This window comes from Falco rusticolus, chromosome 16 (genome assembly GCF_015220075.1).
Source record: "Falco rusticolus isolate bFalRus1 chromosome 16, bFalRus1.pri, whole genome shotgun sequence".
NCBI lineage: Eukaryota > Metazoa > Chordata > Aves > Falconiformes > Falconidae > Falco > Falco rusticolus.
Window position 1 is genome coordinate 527,276 of NC_051202.1, and position 15,150 is coordinate 542,425.

The 15,150-nt window shown below is 52.3% G+C and overlaps 1 protein-coding gene across 2 annotated transcripts in view; it reads right to left on the reverse strand.

Annotated features, from left to right (window-relative positions):
• The window catches only part of GRIK4 (glutamate ionotropic receptor kainate type subunit 4), a 134,877-nt gene that overhangs the window by 18,609 nt on the left and 101,118 nt on the right, over nt 1–15,150 (reverse strand). For both annotated transcript variants that reach the window (XR_005107819.1, XM_037409993.1), the window contains exons 10-11: nt 9,146–9,253; nt 7,929–8,132 (exon numbers count right to left, since the gene is read on the reverse strand). Coding sequence is in view for 1 of the 2 variants with exons in the window: in XM_037409993.1 (XP_037265890.1) it covers nt 7,929–8,132; nt 9,146–9,253 (312 nt within the window). In the remaining variant the exon portion in view is untranslated. The remainder of the gene's footprint in view (nt 1–7,928; nt 8,133–9,145; nt 9,254–15,150) is intronic.

Consider the following 15,150-nt stretch of genomic DNA (forward strand, 5'->3'; position numbering starts at 1 on the left):
TTTGCACTTGCTGTCCCTAAGTTGCATAAGGTCTGTGCAGAAGCCAAGGCACCACCAGGCCTGAAGACCCTGTAAAATATAGAGCTTATCTCCCTGGATCCGTGCACTGCTTGTAAAAAAATAGAAAGGCAAATTTGTGCGTGCATCACTTGCTATGCTCTCTGACCCTGCGTTGTTTTCCTGAAGAGAAAGGGGACTTGCCAGGGGGTCCTTCCCCTCCTCTGCCCCTGGCGCACTCATGTGCTGGCAGGCGGGGAGGAAGGGCCAGTGAAAGGCTGGAGCTGCATGTGGGAAGAGCAGCACTGTTGGAGCCTGCAGGATGAAGGAGAGGGAAAGGAAAGGCAAGGTGATCCGCAAGCCTGCCCAGTAAGGGGGCTCACAGAGAAGGTGATATTTCACAGTCCGTGCAGGACTGCTTTATTGGACAAGCCTCGTGCCAGATTTTTGCAATCGTTTCCAAGCAGCTATTAGAGATTCCTAGGAGGTTCTGGCTGGAATGAATTATGAGCTAGCGAGAATTTCTGCCCAGCCAGCCATTTACCCACAGTGTTTTTAAAAGGCACCAATAATCACAATGTGGTGTGTGAGCAGTTGAGCCCTGTGTAAACACCAGCAGATTACTAAAATGGGATCAGTTCATCCGTGGAACATGGCATGTGAGGAATTTTATCCACAAAGAAAGCCTAAAGCTTCCTAAACCTCTCTTGTCTATACTTAAAAGGGTTTGCAGGTACTATTGTCCTGGGGAGAGCTCTCCCAGCAAATCCCCTTGTGAAGATACAGCTTACTTTGACAATGGATTTCTTCTCCCAGTTCTCCAAACTGAACACAATTCTACCAGCAAAGTCTTAGGCTAAACAGGTGGTAAATATGCTGTATCAAAGGCATTTCATGCAAAAGCTCTGAGGACATTTCCATTCCCAGAGAAGGGCCAATGCAAAGGCACTGCTGAAAGCGGTGGGGTGGCCCCCAGGTTTACCCAGCTAAGTCACCATCCGTGGCTAGCCCCCACCTTCTCAGGGGTGGGACGTGGGTGTCATCAGGGAACTTTGTGCGCTCTGGTTAATCCCCCAACTATGGTCCTTTGGGACCCTTCCAGATCACGCAGGGAACAACACCCTGAAAGCTGCTCTTCCCTATGGAAAATAAAATGCAAACCCACCCCGCTGCCTGCAGAACAGAAACTCAGCACAGCAGAGCAGCCTTCCCCAGGCACACAGGTTTTGTGCCCAGGTCCCTTCTCTTGGCTCCAGAGGGTCCTGCCATTCCATTAGAGCCGATTTCCTCCTGTTCATGCCCTGCCTGGTCAACTTTTGTCCTTTCGGGACTTTTGCCAGCACCAGAGCGATGGCAGCTCGCAGCTTGCCCTGCCCTGTGCACGCGCCCACCTGCCCGCCCCCGTGCCAGCGCTCCCCACAGCGGAGACCCGGCTCCTGGGGCTTTCACCGGGGCTGTGCGTGGCCGAAGCGCTCTCTCCCTGCAGGCTCAGAAGCCATGCATGTTAAGAGCCGATTTCTGACAGTCATAAACTTTGATCTGGGAATGGCATTCAATGTATTGCCTGAACATCATCCATTTCATGCTTTCTACTTTGCTTCCTGACGTTCACAAAACTTCTTGCGATTTACTGAGGTCAGTGTGTCTTAGTTACAGAGCTCTGTAAACCTGAGCGCTCTCCAGCCCTCCCCACCTGAGCACGGGTAGGAGTTGGCATTTTACAGGCTAGACGATGCATTGGGGAAGAAATGCGCTGTGCTCTGTGCTTCTGCCTGCAGCCCGGCCCTGGGGAGAGGGAAAACAGGAGGCAAAGGATGGAGGGAAGAGGAGCCAAACACTGCTTGATTTTCATCCTTCCAGCACAGTTGCAGCTATAAATGTCAGTGTGAAATAGGCTTAAGGAAAAGACCCAGAGCATTTTGGGAGTAGAGACGGACATCTCTTTAACAAAACACTGCTTAAACAAGGCCAAACTCTCACTAGGTGAGAGGAAGCCCAGGTGGGCTGGTGTTTGAACTGCCACCAGCGTACCTGGCATTAACCGTGGGATCTGCCCGCATTAGCATACAGGCTCGGCTGCCACTGGAAAGGATGTTAAACACGGGGGCTGAGCCAGGCTCCCGAAGAGGAACAACAATTAAGCAGACTTAAGAAGCAAATTGCAGGGACTGCCAGTCCGGCGGAGGCGGCCGCCTCCTCGCTGCGGATGCTGACAAGGCTCATCTCGGCGCTAATGGTGATGAATGGGGCCTGACGTCAGCCCTCGCCTGGGCAGAGAGGATCCCGCCACAGCCTCCCACCGCGGGGGTACCTGACCTCCCACCGCAGGGGTCCCGGCCCTGCTCCAGTCCCACAGCCGGAACCGCCTCCTGTCAAGCTACGGAAACCAAACACAGTGAGAAAGTCCAAGTGGCAAAAGGCTTGGGGCTGTCTCTGCACCAAACGTGCAGGAAACAAGCCTGAAGGACAGCTCTAGGACCACAAGGAAGGGAATTCTTCCAGGAGCGGCAAGAGACTCTGACTTGAACAGCACCTCAGATGCTGCATCCCTTGGCTGCACATGAGAGCATCATCCTTACCCCCAGACCACTGGTAGCATGACCAAGGTCAGGGAAATCTATTTCTTACACTGCCCCCGTGCTTGGAGGGTCTTCTAGAAAGCTGAAGTCAGCATTCAGTCTTCAGGACCCACTTGACCACCAGCTATTGCCCCCGTTGCAGACCCATCCGCATCAGCACTGTTGCTGAAGATGCCCCACTGGAAACCCATCCGGATGCGGTACTGAGCACCCGGCTGGAGGCGGCCCTGCTCTGTGCTGGGGTTGGACTGGATGATCTCTGGAGGTCCTCTGCTATTCTGTGCAACTCTGTGAAATAAGAAGCAGCCACCATAGGGCAGCTTGGCTGCAGCCCGCTCAGCTGGGCAGCAGCTGCCGCACCACCACAGCAGTGAGAGAGCAGTCTCCCTGCATCTGCAGATCTGTCCCATGGCACGACAGGTATGGCTCGGCTGCTGTATCAATGTACTGATTGCTTCTGCTCCAGCTGCTCATCCAATTTGACAGGAGCTATTTTGGGCTGTGCAGCTCCTTGTGATGGAGTGAGCAGCAGCCAGGTTGTGTGCTCGGATGCATATTCTTGCATTTAAAAACAGGGCCAGATGAGGGTCACTCAAAACCAGCGTTTGGGTTTTTTTTAAAGGACGTGTATGAATCCTGCCATATGAAAAGTGACAGCCTGAAAACCCTGGAGGCTGCAGCCCTCCGTTCAAGCCACAGTCAGGGACGGGATGACCAGCAATAATCACAGATGTCAGCCTCAAGGCTGCCTTCACCCATCTTTCTTCACCTGGACGATCTCTACAGATCGGATGGAGAAGTCTGTGCCAGGTGTTCACCGTGCCTATGGCAAAAGCCAGTTAAGGCGAAACACCAGGAACGGGGATCCTAAGCCCACAGGGAACAGCAGTGAGACCTAACCAGCTCACACCACACCCACCATCCTGTGTGTGATTTTGGCAAAATCAGCAGCGCGATGCAAACCTCTCTGCCCATACCCTCTCTGTGTTTGCTCAACAACCCACGCCTCCTCACTTCCCACCCTCTCGAGCCCCCCCATGTCACACTTGCCAGTGCGATAGCGTGCAAACAGACTCCCCCTCCCTCCCCTTGCCCACGCACAGCTTTTCTTGCTGAACACCAACACCCACTGCCGAGCGGAGAGCAGGACTCTGCCAATTTTGAAATATCTTCTCCCTTCCTGCCATTCCCTATCTTTGGAGCAGTTGAAGGGACAGGACCTCTGATTGTAAAGCACCACCTGATCACCAGCAAGCAAGCTGGAAAAAACCATCACCCCAAAGCTTTATGGTCCTTTCAGTTCTTGGTGTTGCTGCTCCTGAGGCCAGAAGATGGACAGCTTCATCTCCCTCACTTAGAGCTCACATAGAAAGAGCTATGATCACCGCTGATCCCAGCCAGATTCATACCACTGACACAGACGCCAAAGGTGTAGCATTATTCCACAACATCTCACTCCCATATGATGCTGTGCAGAAGGGGAGAGCAGGAGGATGCTGTCCCCAGTCATCTCCTACTCGCTCCAGGCACCCTAAGGTGCCTTCTACAGAAGCACCAGCCTCACCCAAATACGCTTGCCCTGGAAGCACTCATGGATCTGCTGTTACCATCACCAAAAGTGATACGTTATTTAAACAATGCCAGAGGAAGCCTGGGCAGCAGATACAGGCTGCACAGAACACACGGCCAGTCTGCCCAAAGCGTGCTTCTGCCAGGGCTGCTCTGTCCTTCCCGTCCCCTGAACCCTGCTGCAGGTGAGTGGGATGGGTCCTCTGCGGAGGGGAGCATTGCCTCGCGCTGGTACCCAGCCAGCCAGGGCACTGGTCCCAGCTGGCTCAGAGGGATCCTCTGAGGGAGGTTTCTGGGAGGTCTTGTAGCAAAACTGCAGCATTGGATTCCTGCCAACAAAACTTCCTGGCAAAACCAAACCGCACCATCTCCTGTTAGCTCAGCTCTGTTCCCTAGGGGCATTCCCGAGATGGGTAGGTTCAGAAACTGTTGCTGAGGGATCTCTCCGACACAATCCCATCTCCCTCAGGGAGGAGCAAGGCAGCCGAGCGCCAACAGCTTGCTGCGAGTTGATGTACAGGCACTGAGCACAGCCACCGAGCACAGCCACCACGGCACTACACTACCGAGACAGCAAAGGCAGCCGTGGCAGAACAAGGAGAAGGCTGTCACATTGCCCTGCAAATACATTCGTTGGCTTGTATCAGACCAGTGAATTCGTTTCAGCAGGGAATACCAGACAACCATCAGGGACTCTGAGCCAGACGCCGTACGGCAGCGGGAAGGAGCAAGACGTAACTCTTCCAGCCCTATTGTCCCCTAAGGCTCTGATGGCAAAAAAAGAGACGACCGGAAGATTTGCTGTTCCCCCTTGTTTGCTTGTTACAGATAGCACATGTGTACGGTGTCAGCTGAACTGCTGGAGGCTGCAGTCATCTGTGCCAGAGCCAGCAATGCTAACGGGGGAAATCCACCCTGGCCTAAGAGCGGCTTTACTCCCCTGCTCGCTCAAGGAATGAGCAGGGTGTTCAGCCTCCCTGCCCTGCATGCACAGAGGGACCAATTAGCTCAGTGTTTCTGAGTTTGTGACATCTCTCACTAAAGAATGGGCTCGAGTCCTTCTAAGTGATTTCTCCCAAGCCAAATCTCCATCAGCTGATCACAAAGCGTACAGGTTTCCTGATCGGATGACGAGTCAGACTGCTGACCTAGACACAGGAGTCTCTACAGCTCTTCCACTAATCTCCCAAGCCATCCCGGTGGTCCCCCTCTTCCTTAGCTCTTAATTAGTTTTGTGAGCAGGTCGATAAGATATGTACTGGTGAATTTGGGTCAACAACAAATTTATGTTCATATAGCATCCTTCTCAATCATATCACAGTGCACAATTAGCTGTAATAGAATTTTCAGCACTTAAGAATAAATCAATAGCTGGTTAATTTAGAAGCAATAAAATGAAACGCTTTTCCCACAAAGCCTATAGTTGCTCTGCAGAGATTCAGTGACACAGAGGCATAACAGAGGAAAAAAAGAAACTGTAGTGGAAAGGTATTGCATGGAGCTGGATAATTTTCTGACCACCTGGTCCTGCACACTAGGTGCATGCGAGTCGAACTTTACGTTCCCACAGCTCATCAGGGTCAAGGATGAATCACCTTCCTACAACAATACAGCACCACACAGACAGGTGCAGAGGTTTCATTTTGTGTAGGATTTGGGAAGTTTTGACCCATGACAGGTTTGTGTCCCAGCCGATGCCCTCTCTGTGCTAAAGGCTGTATGGAGAAAAGCACCAAAGTGATAAATCCACTGAAGGAGGAATGTGTGCACCCAACACAGGATCTGCTGTACCTTCTGCTTTGAGCAGTCCTGAAATGGGATAGGGGATGAACAAGCGGATGGAACTGAGGACAACCCCCCTTGGGGGCTGGCTGTCAAGGAAGGAGGAACCCCTTGGGCAGTGAAATGGCCTCAGAAAGCAACATCCCAAGCAACCCTGAACACACACCACAGCATGCACGTGTCCAGCTCTGCCCTGGCTGACCTGATCCAAAGTGCCAGATCCTGGGACTGATCAAAAACTCACCAAAACCATTACAAAGACTCTAAAGGGCCTAGGAAGAACAAAGCAGAGAAAGCTTTTTCTCTTCTCTAATTTTTGCTTCAGCCTCACACAGACTTTGCCAGCTCTGCCCTGCTGAGGCAGAAGTAAAAATCCTCCTAAATAAGGCTCGAGCTGCAGAAGAAACAAATGGCTTCTATGTGAAGATGAAGTTAAAACACTTTTGCTAAAGAAAAAGAACCATCCAGAAGCTCCCATTTAATGGAGAGGCACTGCCAAGGTTAGCAGGCCAAAAATTTGATGGCTGTTCCCTTCCTTTGTTTGCATAGATCACACGCTGCTCTCTGCGCCTTCCTTCGTGCCTCCCAAAAGAAACGTTGCAGAACTCTAAGTGTGTATTTGTGTGTGTATATACACAGAGAGAGAGGGAGAGATGTATAAAAACTATGCCAATAGCCCAGAGCATTTGCAAACAACCGTACAGAAGGCTCTTTAGAAGAAGCAGACGGAGGTGGGATCTCAGCTGGCATCAAGAGCTATGGCTCCATCGGGGAAGGGCCCTGACCCTCAGCAAGTCTTCTAGACCTAGAGCTGTTCCCACCTGTCTTCAGACACTCAGTTGAAGCCTCTAAGGTAGGACAAGCATCAGCCAGGTCCCCTTTGCCACCCAGGGAAGAAGCAGCCTGATGCCAGTGGGCATCGCCACAGCCGGGAGGAAAGCTGCGGCAGGAGCCCCAGAGCCCTGCCCAGAGCCACAGGGCACGGATTCAGGCCCTCACCCCTCCACTGTGCAGGAGGATGTGCTGCTGTTGTGAGGATAATGATGGGGTGGCTCAGGGGCTCCTCTCGCACAGTGGTGTGGATTATCATAAATACACCTCACTGCGGATTTGCCACCAGCTGAGAAACTGTCACTGGGTTCTCACAGGCGCTTCGGTAATAACAAGGCAGGGTAGAAATCGGTGAGCGAGGAAGTATTGGCTTAAATAACCATCAATCTTAATGTTAGCTTTGGCTAAGCCTATTTTACTAAGGATCTCAGAGCATTTTGTGAACTGTATTTAAGCTTCAGGATCCCTGGGGAAGGACTACCTTTAGCAGCGGAGGAAAACAAAGAGCAGGGAGGGAGCGGCGTACAGGCTGACTGAGCACACATGTATGCAGAATTGTTGTCAAACCCAGAAAAAGCATCCATCCTTCAGTCTAGCTGCTGTGCAGTAACGCCGCAAAGCAGAGCCGTGAAAAGATCTTGATGCACCCACTTGAAGCAAACAAAAAATGTTACTCTCCAAAAACAACGCTCAAAGTTAAGAAGCTGAAATGAATCTGCCAAAACTTTTCTGGGTAGAAATGTGATTCTTACTTGCTTTCCTCCCAAACAGCGTGTTTTTGTAATTTTTCTTCAGCTCCTACCAACCCCTGCCAGAGCCTGCATGTTTTCCTGTTTTGAGTTTTCCTTAATTTTTCCACTGGGGGAAAAAAAATCCTCCGTTCTGTATCAAGGTCTTACACAGGGACCCCGGAGCCCAGGCCTCCCTTCCGACAAAGTGAGCACCCCTAGAACGCCCAGGGGCCCCGACTCCTGCCTGACTATGTCACACGCTGTCACATCAACACAACAAATACGCCTGCCATTTGGCATAACACATTAAATGGAGATCCTCTGGTAAAAGTCCCTCTAAAACCCCCATCCATCCTTATCATCCTGGAGCACTTAATAAAGCACGGACATTGCCAAGTCCCACTAGAGCGCAGTTAAAAAGAGCAGCTAATTCACTTACCCGAGCAATCAGCTCCCCGACCATGCCTGTCCACGTGCCGTTTGCCTCAGGGACTCCATACACACCATCACCAACGAGGTGGATCTTATAGTTGAAACGCAGGATCTCTGCCAGCTCCTTCAGCATGTCCACGCAGAAGCCCTCGTAGCGGTCATTGCCTTCCAGCTCCTGATGGTTCCACTTCAGCATTAAGTAAGGGTTTTCCTGCATTGAAACTGGGCAGCTGTCATTCCCATCTTAGCCGAGGCATCCCACCAGCACGGCGCCGAGCATGGGGCAGAGCCGTGGGCTTTCTGGCAGTGCTGTGACGGCAGAGGCTCGTGTAAAGAGCACCCAGGCCAACCTCCCGTCCCAATACAGCCCTCTCGACCAGCGTATAAGAGATATGGAAAGTTGGTTTGATTGCTTGGGAACCCAGGTGGTGTAAAGCTACCAGAGCTGTTTCTGCACTGGTGTTCACCGTCTCCTGCTGTGTCGTGGATGTGCTGGAGGTTTAGGATATGAAGCAGATCTAAGGGATCATGCTTTGGGGGCTGTTTCCAACTGGCATATGCTGGAGCAGCCCAGTGACTGCTCCAAGTTATGGCAGGACATACAGATCCCAGCCTCCCTTGGAACAGAGCCACTTCACCAGCTTGTCCCCCTTTTCACCAAACTTTGTGGGACACGAGGAAATAATGCCCACAGTTCTTCAGGATTTTGAGCATCTTTAAGGAAGGAGCAGAGGCACTGGAAAAAATCATGGGACAGGCAGCCCCTAGCAGGGGAATTTGTCAAATAAAGACAGTGGTGCCTGCAGATGTGAACTCTCGGTCCATAGAGGTTGTACCCATCTTGGCCAATTTCAGTAATTTTGTGGGTAGAAGGGACAACTGTCCCTTCCAACTTACCAGCTGTACGCAAAACAAGAACATCATTCAGAGATGAATGTAAAATGGTAACTTAGCCCCATCCCAGTCCTCTCCCCAGCTGCTTCTGAACTCATCAAATATCATTTCCATATGAAACATCAACTTGAGTTTAATTACACTGTCATGAATTGTCCTCAGCGCTGTAATTAGAGATTTGATTGTCTGTTTTTTATGAAATCAGTGTGCAATGCTGCATGCTGGGGGCCAAGGGGGCAGGAGGAGGGAGTAATATTCTAGCTGATTGACACCCCTAAGCGTTGGGCTGGCGAGGAGCTAATGGGAACGGTAGGTGACCCACCCACTTACCAGGATGGTGGTGACAATAAGTGTGGTGTTGAACAGACTGTCTGATATGTTGGAAGAGAAGATCCTGTTGTCCATGCTGAGTCCTTCAGAAACATGCCAGTGGCCGATCTGGAGAGATAAACAACACAATAAGGGAATTTACAGGGCAGATTACAGTATGCACCCGCCATATGGCTCTGGTGACTGACAACCGTCAAGTTGGCCCCGGAAGAGGTGTTTATGAACACTCCATTACCTTTACAATGCACCCCCACAACAGGTCGGCAGAGAGATTAACCCGCTGGTGCACGGCCCCGGCACACCCCCACCTGCACTACGATGCCAAAAACCTGTCCCTGCTCATAGCGGGTGCTGCCTTCCCACGTGTCCTGCCTGTAGCTGCGGCAAAGCCCTGCACCGAGAGAAAGCCTTGTGGTGGGCAGCTCCCTGGGGCTCACGGCAGCCAAGCAGCCTTCTGCGTGGTCCCCAGATGCCACCAAGATGGGTCCATCTTACCCAGCGGTGCCCACACAGCCAAACCTGCACGCTCATCCCCCCAGCACGATGCACTGGGAGCCTCTGCCGTCCCTCACACGACGGCATGGCAGCCAGGTCGTGGCTGCGGGAGGAAGACCTGGTCACTGCTCTCAGCCTGGTGCATTTTGCCTGACCCCTTCACCTCCTCAGTTCTCTGGAGGTCAGCTCCTAGAGGGAACAGGGCACAAAAGGAGCTTCACAGAAGGCTGCAGGAAAGGCAATGCCAGAGCCGGGGTTTGGCTGAGCTGCACCGTCCCGCAGCGGGACCCCCCCACCAGCACACTGCAGGGTCAGGTTTGGTGATGCTGAGCTCCTCACACAGGCGCTGTGTGTTACAGACATGGCTCCGAAGAACTTCAGGGAGTGCTGAAGTCTTGTGATCCACAGTGAAAGCCCAGAAACGGGGAGAGGGGGTTCCTGCCTCCAGCTCCCGTCCTGCCTTATACTGTCTCTGCAACAAAGGTTTCACCTGCCTGAAAGCAAGAAAAACCTCCTGCTGTCCTGTGAGCATCGCTGTCATTAGTTAAAGGTTGGTAGAGGCACTGTGAGTTCCTCAGAGGAAAATGCCACTTCATAGAGAGTATCGCAGTATTGCAGCTTCCACTGCAACCCCAGGGCAGCAGCGCTGACACGGGGCAGGTGCCTTCCAGCCCCGAGCAGCAGCTCCACCTTGGTGGCAGGTTGTGAAACGAAGCCACGTTCTCAGCGGTGCTGCGCCGTGACTCATCTCCTCTATCTGCTACAATGGATGCCAACTACTATGATTAAAAACCTCCAAACAGTTTGATTCAGGCTTGTCACACCCAGTGGCTCCATGCATAGCCTAATTCACCCATCCAAGCATAGTGCCACTGCAGCAAACCTAATTCCCACCACCACCGGTGGCAAGGACCAGTCCCCCAGCGCTTGGGAGGACACTGTGACTCAGCTGTGATGCAATGCAACAAGCCACTGCCTTCAGCCAGGGGGAGGAATATTCAGCAAAACCTAATTTTAACTTCAAGAGCCTAATCTCCCTCCCTCAGAGCTCTGGGCAGGAGGATGAGCACCTCCAGCAGCTCGTCCAGAGCATGCAGATCAGGCTCTCCTCATGCTCCCTAAAAGAGCCTCTGTTTATTCTCATGGAGAGAGCGGCAGCTGAGGGAGGCCAGATGCCTGCAAGACCTCTTCTCTCTCCTTCTTCTCCTGCAAAGCCTCACTGCCCCATCAGGTCCCGGCCCGCTGTGTGCTGGACTGCTGGCCACAGCCTAAGTCCTCTGACAGCACCGAAGCAAGCCGCCACAGCCCTAAGAGGTGTCCCCAGCGTTCAGGGGTGTCTCCACAGCTCCCCATAGCCTTGGTGCCAGAGAAATCTGTTCCTGGCTCCCTTGCACCCACACGAGCTGTCTCGGGCACTGTGGGTCTGAGGCAGGTTATTCTTTCGCTGTGCCACAGTTGTCAGGGTGGTAGGAACAAACCTATTTCTCCTCCGTCATAGAGTAATCTTATTATGTTCAAAGGGGTGGGTGGAAGATGATGCAGAGCTACGGGCCAGGCGGATGCACCCCCATGGAAATGAATGGGAGGCACGCTGATTTACACCGCCCCAGGATTGACTCCATGCACTCAGTTGTTTTTCTTGGCAGCGCTTTGCCTCTGGCATGACTGATGGCTCGAGGACTTCAGAGTCACTTCTCAGCTTGTGCATCTGAGCCAAACGTGACCTGAAACCGCAGCCGTGCTGCTACGCTGTCGGCAGACTGCGCTGCTCTGGACGGTGAGGAAAGGGCCGGGTCCTTCCTTCTCCTGGCTGTGGGTGCAAACCCGGCCCAAGTGACTCACTCACAAGCCATTACAAAAGTGGCCGCAGGCACAAGGAGCAGTGGGAAGTGCAAACAGGACAGCTTATGCTCGACGGCCCTGCGGAAGGACAGCAGGTAGGGAAAGCAAAGGACACCACACACGTCTGCTCCCGTCCCTGCCTGGAGCCGAGGCACCGGGATGCAGCAGCACGGAGCCAGCCAAGTCTCTGGCGGGGGACAGGGGCTTGTTTTACTCCCGATAACACAACAGAGATTGTTCTTCTGAGTGTCAGCCCAGCCCCTTCGCCAACGTTAATAATGCTCTGCTAAAAGCACCCGTCATGGCAAGGACTTCTGAAAGTGTCGGAAGCATTAACTCTCGGAGGCTCCCTGCTAGCGGGAGAGGTGCTGGGGGGTTATTAGCCTCACCTGGCAGACGGGGAGACGGAGGCACAGTGACGGTGTGTCGGAGCACGCTGAGGGCAGATCTCGGGCATCCTGTTCTCCTGACCGCATGGTGTGAGTTAACTACCATTGAGCTCCTAGCATCACAGTGATGTTGTAGCGCAGGACTCATCTCTGGGAACAGCTGCCCCAAACTGGGAGATTTACCATGTACTTCTTCACGGACAGGGAGTCCAGCTCCAGCTGGCCTGTGCAGAGTCTGCATCAGTGTGATGGGATGGATTTATCCCAGCTGTCCTCCCCAAGCCTGCACGAAGGTGCTTGCCGCTTGCTGTGATTGCTAAACAGCAGACCCTCTGCAGCAATTGCCTCTCTGAGCAAGTGATCAGTCATAAACATTGCCTTATTTTTTTTCTCCCAGGTTTCACAACCAGAGATTAGTGACAGATTAACTTTAATTTTAACAGCCCTCGCTGTTCTCAAATTTGTCCCTCCCCTGCTGGCATACTGAGACTAATTGACTGCTGCTTCCTCTGACAGTGCAGTGGGTTTGACCTTGCTTTTAACACAGCACCAAAGCCAAACACTCCCATGTGCCAGGGTACTTCCACCCCATCCTGGCTTGTTCCAGCTCACCACTGTCCCCCTCGCAGTATGATAAAGCTGCTAATTGACTCCTCTCGCTGTTCGCTGTTTCTGAAGTGTAATGTGTCAGAGGATGTCTGGGATCGTCAGATCTCTCCCTCTCTTGCAAGATGGATGTCAAGGTGATTTTAATCATCTCTATCTATGTATAAAGAGCCTCTGAAAAACAGAAAACATATTCATCTGCAATGTATTAGAAAATAATCAAATGCTTTACGTGGACATGGATAAGATGATCCTATTGTTAAGGCTCTGGACTAGGACTTAAAGAGATTTTAGGACTCGGGATTTTTCTGTAGCAGATATGATTGGTCTGTATAAATACATCAGGTGGAGGAGGTCCATAGCAAAGAGGTAGAACAGCTTTTGAAGCTAAAATGATAGCACTGGCACAAAAATAAATAGATATAAACCAGCCAGAAATAAACAGGCTGAAAATTAAAAGAGGGTTCCTAATGATCAGAGGAGCTTGAGTGATTGCATACCTTTCCCAGAAAAGCAACGAGGGCAACACAACCACCTGGAAGCAAGCTGGAGCTTGATACCCTTGTGAGAGGGATGATTTGACCTGGTGACAGCCCACGGCCTGGATGGAGAAAGTTCCCTCCACGTCCTCAAGCTGTGTGGTCCCACTGCAGCCCCCTGCGGGGTCACTCCTGCACCCCCCGGTGCCTCCCTGCGCTCAGCCCTCCGCTGTAAGCGGAGCCAGCCCCGCTCTGCCCGTCCTGCCCGCAGGTCTGCCTTGCCATGTGTCCTTGTCCCAGGCAGGGAGCAAACACACCGTCTCAGCACAAACCAGCCCAACCAGCCTCGAGCCTGGAATAAGCAAGAAGTGCCATCACTCGCGTGACACTGCTCCATCCCCACTGCAGGCAAGGTCCCTCAAGCCAGCTGCTCTGCAAAAGGCATTACTTGGGTCAGGGACACTTAAAGACTTATCATCTCGGCAGAAAATCACCAGCGGCCAACAACGCAAGTGGGCATTCCTGGCTCGCTCCTTCAGCCCTTCAGCTCCTCCGTTCAGAAGCAGCAACGTTAAAGATGCCTGGGCTTGTCAAGCTCCTTGTGGCATGAGAGGACAAAATACCACTCAAACTAATGATTTTAATGGTGTGCTCAGTGCCCCACAGGCCTGAATGGCAGCTGGTGACAGGGAGAGATGACACAGCAAGACCTGTCCAAAGCTTCTAAGGTGCCACAGGTACTTACCACCCCTCTCCCCAGCTAAAAATGAAGGTACAGCCAGTCCTGAATACAGGTGTTTTAAAACAGGCAGGGGACCACCACTGCAAATACCTTCTGGGCTCTAACTAGCAAGCACTGTCCTACAGCCTGCATTAATCACCCCCTTCCTCAGTGTCCCCAGGACGAGGAAGGAGAGCAAAATGCTATCGCTCTCACCGCGCCAGCGCTTGAGCCTTGTGGGCACCAAGGGGAAAGACGCTGTGTCAGGAGGAAACGCAATTAAGTAGGTACTTGGTACATGGTGCCTTCACTGGCCCCAAGAGGAGGGGGTTTGGGGGTGTCTGGGGGCGGAAAAAGGAATAAAACAAACAAATGAAAGCCCTGAGAGGACTGGGCTGCCATGTGGCTGGCGCTCCTGAAGGACACTGCTGCGAGGGACAGCAAGGCGGGCAGGCAAAAGCTTCGTCCATAGAAGTTAGCACGGGACACACGGAGTGCCAGCTATTAAAACCTGTACAACCACGAGACACGCACATAACCCACCCCTGAGGCCACGCAGCAGCCCCTGCGATCCCCTTCCTCCCCAGACATCCCCTTCAGACAACGTGATTGACACCTGGCACAGCCAGGACTGATGGTGACACACACCGAGTTCGTCGGGTCCTGGGGGGCAAACGACATTCAGCTCTTGGCAGAATCTGTCCCTGAACTCTTGCCGGGGGTAACAGCTAAAGAGGAACAAGTCCCTTTGAGACTGATTAGCCACTGCGAAGTTAAAAAGGTTTGATGTGGCGGGATTGCCGAGGGTCTCAGAGCTATCGGCTGGTAACTCATCTGCATCTCATCAACATACCAATTAGACACCCCTGCCACTTCCACTGCTCTGTCTCAGGACATCAGCAGAGCCTTTAGCTGAACGGTGGCCAAGCAGCTGCACCTAGCACCGGGCTAGAGCAAAGGGTCACAGGCAGAGCTGGGGACAACGGGCCCATGGCAGGACAGCAGCTTCCCCTGTCCCCCCTGCACGCCTGCCTTCCCTGGGGCTGTACACATCACAGCCCCTCTCCGCTCCCTACTCCGTTAAGCTCCCAAACCTTAGCTCTCGGCTTACTGTAAAACACTACGCTGAAAACGGAGGGGTGTGCTGCAATGTTTTTTAATGGGGTAAAGAAAGGGAAAAAATAAAAAGATGACATTTACAAACTTGGTCCTTGTCAGATCTATGGATCACCAACACATTAATGAGCTTGTGCTTTATCATGCATCCTATGAACAGGGAGCAGTTCTCATATGGCTGTGGGAAAATTTCCACTTGTTAAGCTAAATCAGGAAAAGACACGTTTGGTGCGTTACATAAATGTATTAAAAACTGGATGTCAAAAAGCCTTGTCTCTCCTTGCCCAAAAGCAACAGCAAGTTAGAAAATCTAAATGTCTTTAATTTGTTTGCTGGCTGGATCAGCTTCAAAATCTG